The 7,567-nt window shown below is 39.4% G+C and overlaps 3 protein-coding genes across 3 annotated transcripts; all 3 read right to left on the bottom strand.

Annotated features, from left to right (window-relative positions):
* Positions 1-384: 384 nt before the first annotated feature.
* Positions 385-825, bottom strand: LOC131624423 (secreted RxLR effector protein 78-like). Its single transcript, XM_058895363.1, has one exon. It carries the CDS (start codon positions 823-825, stop codon positions 385-387), a length of 441 nt encoding a protein of 146 aa, XP_058751346.1.
* A 232-nt stretch (positions 826-1,057) lies between these two features.
* Positions 1,058-2,005, bottom strand: LOC131624424 (uncharacterized). Its single transcript, XM_058895364.1, has one exon. It carries the CDS (start codon positions 2,003-2,005, stop codon positions 1,058-1,060), a length of 948 nt encoding a protein of 315 aa, XP_058751347.1.
* Positions 2,006-4,911: 2,906 nt separating this feature from the next.
* LOC131624425 (uncharacterized) lies at positions 4,912-6,718 on the bottom strand. The gene is made up of 3 exons (XM_058895366.1): positions 6,484-6,718; positions 5,047-6,057; positions 4,912-4,949 (listed from the first exon to the last, which is right to left on the bottom strand). Exons 1-3 carry the CDS (start codon positions 6,716-6,718, stop codon positions 4,912-4,914), a joined length of 1,284 nt encoding a protein of 427 aa, XP_058751349.1.
* Between the last annotated feature and the right edge of the window lie 849 nt (positions 6,719-7,567).

Genomic DNA, 7,567 nt, shown 5'->3' on the forward strand with positions numbered 1-7,567 from the left:
AAAAACTCACTTTGAATTTTCCTTATTGTTTTGGCGATATTCCCAGGAATCTTGAAAAAGGAGAGAGTAAAAATAGGAATGGAATTCAAAACCGAATTGATTAATGTTACTCTACCACCCATTGAAATGTTTCTTCCCTTCCACGAGGAAAGCCGCCTCTTTATATTATTGACCATTTCCAACCACACCTTCTTCCTTCTAGGATTATCCCCCAACATGATTCCAAGAAACTTGAAAGGAGCCACTCCTTTCTTAGAAGAGAGAAAAGTCAATGCGACATTCATGTACCACTCACCAACATTCACCCCTATAATATTGCTTTGTGGAAAAATTAATCCTCAACCCGGAAACCAATTCAAACCCTCTCAATATCACCTTCATATTCTAAATATTATCACAAGACGCTTCACCGAGAATAATAGTGTCATCCGCAAATTGTAGAATGTCCACACTATCGGTCTCCCCGTACATAAAAGGTTTGAAGTTCCCCACCTCTACCGACTTCTTCACTAAAGCGGTCAATCCTTCCATGGCAAGGACAAAGAGAAATGGAGACAAAGGATCTCCTTGTCTTAATCCTCTTTGCACCTTAAACTCTTTAGTAGCGCTTCCATTAACCAACACGGAAATATGATTGTTAAAAATACAAGCATCCATCCACTTCATCCACCTAGAGCCAAAACCCATCCTCAACAAAGTTTCTCTAAGGTATTGCCAAGATACGGAATCATACGCCTTTTCAAAGTCCTCCTTGAGAAGGAGACAACTTCTTTTCTTCCTCCTCGCCCAATCTAAAATTTCATTGACCAAAAGAACACCATCCATCATGTTCCTTCCCGGAACAAAAGCGGTTTGATTGGTAGACACCAAATTCCCAATGACCTCCTTCAATCTAGCCGCTAAAATTTTCGCAATATTTTGTAGATGCTACCCACCAAACAAATGGGACGATACTCGCCTAAAGATTGAGGGTTGTTGGTTTTTGGAATCAAAGAAAGGAAAGATGAGGTGATAGATTTCACAAGAGAACCTTTAAGATAAAAGTCATTGCACATTTTCAAAACGTGTTATCTAAAAAATGCATCTCTTTCTCCGCCTCCTCTATATTAAGATCAATCCATCCAAACACCTCCTTATTCCATAAAGACAATTTGAGTTTTAGAGCCTTCATTTTTTCAACAAGACAATAGTCCCCCCTACCCTTCACCTCCAAAGAGTTCCACTCCCTCTCCACAAAAGAGAAAAAGTCCTTGTGACTAAACCAAAGATTATTGAATCTAAAAGGTTTGGGTCCCCAATTCCTTTTGTTGTCTCGAATCCAAATGGGAGCATGATCCGACACATCTCTTCCTCCTATAGTTTGTCCTTCAACCTTCCAATCATCAATGAAGGAAGGGGTCAACAAGAATCTATCCAATCTACTCATCGCGCTACCACACTTATTAGACCAAGTAAACTTCCCTCCAATCGTGGGTGGATCCACCAACTCCATCTCTTTAATGAAATCTTTAAAGTCGTCCATCTCCCTTTTATAATTCTTCTTCGAAATACCTACTCTCTCCTCCGGAGATGTAACCATATTGAAGTCCCCTCCTAAACACCAAGAGCCAACAACACTCCTCCTCTTCAAATCCACAAGCTTCCTCCATGAGTTCATTCTGACCTTATGATCACAAGAAGCATAGATGTTGATGAAATATATTCTTTTGTTATCCTTTTCCACACACACACATAAATAACCATCTCCACGAAAACTGTAAATGAGATTGAACAAATCTTTCTTCCACATAATAAGAATACCTCCCGCCGACCCTTCGGCCTCTAAGTGAGACCACTCCACCCACTCATCACCCCACAACTCCTTAACATATTGATGATGGACATTCCTCAACTTGGTTTCTTGAATAAAAGCTACATCCACCCTACCTCTCTGAATATTAAAACCAATTCTCTTCCTCTTCACCCTCTTAGCTCCTCCTCTAATGTTTACAGAGAAAATGATCATTTCAACCCGTTGATAGACTCCTTCAAAGACTCCTTCTCTTTGTGACCCCTTAACTCCATCTCCTCCAATTTTTTAATTGGTTTGCAAAATTCTGAGAAGTTAGTGATCCCCAACATGTTCATAGACTTCCACAACCCCTCAGATGAAGCTCCTATGCCTCTCTTTAGCACTCTAACATTGCAGTTCCTCACATCCGAATGCGTAAGAGAATTATTCGAAAAAGAATGCTCCTCAAAAATATCTCCTTTGTCAATCCGCTGTTCAACCTCTGCTTGCAAAGGAAACAGTAATTCTGGAGGATAACTGAAATTATCCACCCTCTCACCCAAGTTGAAAATCTCCCTCATTTGCTTTCTCACCTTCTTGGAATTTTTCAGTTTAAAACATTGATCATCAAAAGACAAAACCTCTCCCACGCCTTTTTCCATTCCTACGTGCATGGATAAGCCCTCCTCCAATAAAGTATTCTCCTTTTGTAAAAACCCGGGTCCCACCGAATTAATAGAATTAAGTTTTGCACTAGGCGACAAAACTAATTCAATAACGTTTATTTTAGAAAAGCCACATTTGTCTCTTTCCAAAATAACCTTCTGGGCCGCCCCCACATTTACGTTTGGCCCAACAAGTGCATGGCCCACAGCGCCCATTACACAACTAGGGTTAATGCCACCCGCTACCTCTCTCTTCTGCTTAGCCGTTTCTGTACCTCCTTTACTCTCCATCCCAGAAATGTCAACAAACCCTGTACACTCCACCCTACTTTCACTTGAAATACTATCTGAGCCATCCTGAACTTTCCTCTCTGACATTGAAACACCCTCTTTGTAGCTAGCTTCCTTAACACCCTCACCGAGATTCCTACTGCCCTGCACCTGAATCATAGACTTTCCTGCTCCTCTGACACCTCTCTGGGAAACTGTACCATTTTTCGTCCACCCACGCGCTATCTACTGCTTCCTCCTCCGCCTCCTCCGATTCTCTCTCCGCCATGGATTCTGAGTCAACGGAGGCCTCCGATGACGACGCTGTTTCGGACCATGCATCCTCCATGTCCCCCACTCTCACCATCGCATCCTCCTTCACAAGAATGTTGTACATCTCCCCATCCACACATGCTACAATCTTCCTGTTAATGGTTTCTATAAGGTTAGTGAACACCATCACTTTTGTCACATCCATCCAGATCTGGTTGCCTTCAAAGTCGTCCCCGTTCACCACCGCCCCAATGTCGGAGAGCAGAATCTCACAAAAACTTTTGTTCCTCACAAAACAAGGGATTCCGTAGATAGACACCCACACGGTTCTAACACATTCAACGTCCTTCTTCGTCCACTTCCTCACTTCCTTAAACCATCGTTCTTTCCAATCCCCAGCATCCCTTAGCAACAGCTCTAAGTCCCCCGCCGATTCTCTTCCAATAAACACAGATTTGGGCCCAGAGGTGTTGCCACTACAGTGAAAATACCCTCCTCCAACAAGCTCTTGCTCACGCCATATGCCATCCCCGTTGCCTTCGCTACTCCCACCATAGCGTTACGAAAGCGGTCAGTCTCTTCTGTTTTAGAACTATAGAAAAATGTTTTATGTGTTGTCTCTGGATTGCTCACTTCCCCTGCTAAGTTGTTGTTCAAAGAGCTCTGTTTAGAAACTTCCCCTTTTACAGGGGCTCCCCTATCCGGTTTGCTCTGTTTCAGTGAGTCCGCATAGGTAAACGGTTGCTTCCTATGTGCAAAGTTGATTCCACCTCCATTTCCCTGATGAAACGTCTTTACACCCTTCGGCATCAGTCCACTAGACACGTTCTTTCCATGCCTAACATGATCCTGGGGCTCTACCAGCTTGATACCTTTATGATCTTTCCTTTTAAATCTAGCGACATTGGCCTTCAGCTTTCTCCCTTCTAACCAAAGGTTGTCAAGTTTTACCTCCAACAATCTAACATCCTCAACCTTAACAAACCTCGCAAAGCCGTATTTCTCTCCTCTCCATTCTTTCTTTGGTGGTATAACAATCTCATCCACCACACCAAAATTTTTCAGCTCAAAAAAAAGATCTTTTGCACCCCATTTTTGTTCAAAGTCAGTAATGAAAAAAGATGTAATGTCGCCTCTGTCTCCTTCCATGGGATTCTTAAAAATATCCCATTTGCTACTAGTAAACCCATTTCTCCCCTTCCTGGTAACCTTGACCCAGTCCTTTCCAGATTCTTTCATGGATTTAAAAAGATGGTTTATACGTAACAACTTTCCTGTTGGTGTTGATGTTCATGATGTTCATATGATGATCTGCATCGTTCTTCTGATAGTTTATCATCAGTTTATACAATTTCATACTTTTTCTATAAAAAGACAAGTTTTGTTACTATAACTAATAGAAGCGAGAATTGGTAGTACTAATTAATGCATTAATAATCGGTTATGTGGTTTATTTATTAAATACGTAATAGATTTGATTTTTATCTCTTTAATGTTGTGGAATATCTCACCGACCATTTCAATTAAAGAATACTTTTGATTTCAAATTTTAATTTTTTGGTTTTCTTAGAAGATTCTATAGCTATACTTTTCCCCCTTTTATTTATAACTATAAACGTTAATATCGATGAACAGTTACATATTAAAAATATTTATAATTATAACTATGATGCTCAACACTCATATATCACCATAACATTATTTATAAATTTTAAGGAAAACATGTTGCCTATTAACGATTCTAAGAATATATTTTTTTGAAAGAGAGCAACTTACCTATTAATTATTAATCATTTAATCAATTATAATATGTTATTACCTTGACAAATTAGCGTATGTTAGTAATATGATTTTATGTCTCTACTATAAAATATATTTAATCAATTATAATATGTTTTTTTTTTCATAAGTAACTCTTGAATTAAAAGAGAACTAGGGGTACTCAACCCTTACAAGAGAAAACTGGAAACCTGAAAACAAACAGAAAACCAACAGAAAACAAACAACCCACGAAACTAAAGACTCACAAACACAAGGACGGGTTTTTGAACCATTCATAAAAATTACTTCTAATTCTATCTTTAGCTTCTATAGCAAGCCACCACCAAGAGTGCCAAAGGATCGAGTAGAATAGTTCATCACCATCAAAAACCGCATTATTGAAAATGATATTATATCTAACCTTCCAAATACACCACCATATAGTTACCCAAATAACTGCAGCCCTTTTACATTGAATCTTCCCCGACAATGTGGTAACCCCCACAAGAATTTGGCTACAACAGTCCACTGCCCAGTGTGAGTCTATATCCAGCCATTGCTTAATTCTATCCCACAGGTTTTGGATCATAGGACTGAAAATAAAGATATGAGATGGGTCTTCACAGTGCAGCTCATAGAAAGCGCACAAAGCCTCTTTATTATACGCAATAATTCCGCGCCGAAGCAGCTGATTCCTCGTCGGAATCCTGTCCAGAATAACTCGCCTGCAGAAGATTTTTAACTTCGAAGGTACCTGTGACGCCCAAATAAGCTGCAGCCCCTGATTAATGCCCATGTCCAGCCTTCCACCTTCTTGATCACGTTGTGATAAATTATAACTTGAGCGAACCGTATAACTTTTTGATACGTCAAAAGGCCAAACAAAAACGTCTTCACTGTTTGAACACACTGCAACATCCGCAAGCAGAGTATGCAATTCTGCCAGCTCTCCGGTCGCCTGCTGCCCGAGGACCTCTTGCGCTTTAATAACTTTCAAGAACCAATTCTCACCCAACCAATACCCCAAATCTTGCACAGTATCATTTTTATAACCAGCTTCCAGTAACAGCCTTGGAAAAAGATTAGATAAATAGTCTCTCCCAAGCCAATGCGAATTCCAAAAACGAGCAAAGTTACCCGAACCAATTTTGACGGCAACACTATGCATTGACCCCCTCGAATTACCACACATATCCAATAGATCCCTCCACCATAACGAGTCTTTAGGATCAAAAGCTTCACCATCATAATTCCAAACCCTAGAATTCAAGTCTCCATATTGAGCCTTCATCACTCCACTCCACAAAGCTCCCTTACCTAAAAGAAATCTCCATATCCACTTAGCTAATTAGGCGTTGTTGAATCTACCAATATCCTTTACACCAAGCCCACCCTTATTTCTTGCCTTACAAACAATTTCCCATTTAATCCACGCCACACTACTCTTTTCCACGACACCTTGCCACAAAAACTTCCGTTGGATTCCTCTAATGACCTTAATCAATTTGGACGGCATCTTGAAGAACGACCATTGGTAAGTCAGTAAATTGGATATCACACTATTTAATAAAGACACCCTACCACCTATGGAGAGAAGCTTCCCTTTCTACCCTACAAGTCTTGCTTTCAAGGAATTAATTATCGGGTTCTAGAAACTTATTCTCCTTTGATTCCCACCAACGAATACTCCCAAAAATTTAAAAGGGAATTTATCAACCTTGCAACTTAAAAAAGAGGATGCACCATCCTGAAAAATTTTATCACAGCCTACTGCATACAATTTAGTCTTAGCGAGGTTAATTCTAAGACCCGACACCAATTCAAATCCCCTAAATAAAACCTTCAAGGAACACAAATTCTCCCAAGTTCCTTCTCCAAACAGAATTGTATCATCCGCAAATTGTAAAAGGTTGTATTCAACATCACTAGTCAATTGGAAACCTTTATAAAAATCTTCAAGTGAAGCCTGCCTCACCATCCCTGCTAGCCCCTCAGCAATGATTGTGAATAAGAAGGGAGAGAGTGGGTCTCCTTGTCTTAGTCCTTTAGAAACTTTTACAATTAATCAATCAAAATAAAAGCTCTTATTTAAACGCATACATTTTTTTTTATTTTATTAAAAGACATATCACTACATTCATTATAACAATAATGGTGATACGTTAAAGCTTACAGATTTCTAGCACCAATATTTTTCCTTTTTTTTATATAACAAAGGGTGCATCTCTTAATTTCTACATTTATATACAAAATTTTAAAAAATTCACCACGGCTGTATTTGTAAACCGTGGTTATATGTTAATATGTTTCACCATGGTTGAACATGTACTTGAACTCTAGGGTACAAGGTTCGATTCCCACGAAAGGAAAAAACTATACTAGTACGGGTTATAGAAGATCGCCAGGTGACAATGCAGTGAGTGCCATGCGAGGGGCCCAGGCTATTACAATACCTTCGAACCTTCTCTCAAAACAAAAACCAAATCCATTTTCTCTTTTACTCGTGCCAGCTTAGCATTTATATTGAGGATCAGCAAGAAGACCATGAAGAAGTATGTGATCATGAACATATTGCCCTCCTCACTCTTTGGTTATCCCATTTTATTTTTATTCTAGTTCCCTACAAGTAGGGTATAAGTATATACCTTTGGAAAATCAAATCCATGAGGGTCGAAACATCTACCTTACCAAACTGACTTTAAGTTCTCTATGAATCTCTAGGGTTTATTGCTTTTTACCTAAAATCCATAACCACGTGTGAACAAAAACTTTTAATGTATTGTCCAATGTGGCCTCTACAAATTTGGTTCAATGGTATTTTCGAATC

Source organism: Vicia villosa, unplaced genomic scaffold, assembly GCF_029867415.1.
Source record: "Vicia villosa cultivar HV-30 ecotype Madison, WI unplaced genomic scaffold, Vvil1.0 ctg.000121F_1_1, whole genome shotgun sequence".
Taxonomy (NCBI): domain Eukaryota; kingdom Viridiplantae; phylum Streptophyta; class Magnoliopsida; order Fabales; family Fabaceae; genus Vicia; species Vicia villosa.

What these genes read in the sequence shown, in the direction of transcription:
- LOC131624423 (XM_058895363.1), bottom strand. Translation starts at nt 825, where the DNA reads ATGGATGGTGTTCTTTTGGTCAATGAAATTTTAGATTGGGCGAGGAGG.
- LOC131624424 (XM_058895364.1), bottom strand. Translation starts at nt 2,005, where the DNA reads ATGATCATTTTCTCTGTAAACATTAGAGGAGGAGCTAAGAGGGTGAAG.
- LOC131624425 (XM_058895366.1), bottom strand. Translation starts at nt 6,718, where the DNA reads ATGGTGAGGCAGGCTTCACTTGAAGATTTTTATAAAGGTTTCCAATTG. An exon ending in TGATAAAATTTTTCAGGATG is followed by an intron (nt 6,058 to 6,483) that starts GTGCATCCTCTT and finishes GATTTCTTTTAG; the next exon opens with GTAAGGGAGCTTTGTGGAGT. An exon ending in AGCTAAAGATAGAATTAGAA is followed by an intron (nt 4,950 to 5,046) that starts GTAATTTTTATG and finishes GTTTGTTTTCAG; the next exon opens with GTTTCCAGTTTTCTCTTGTA.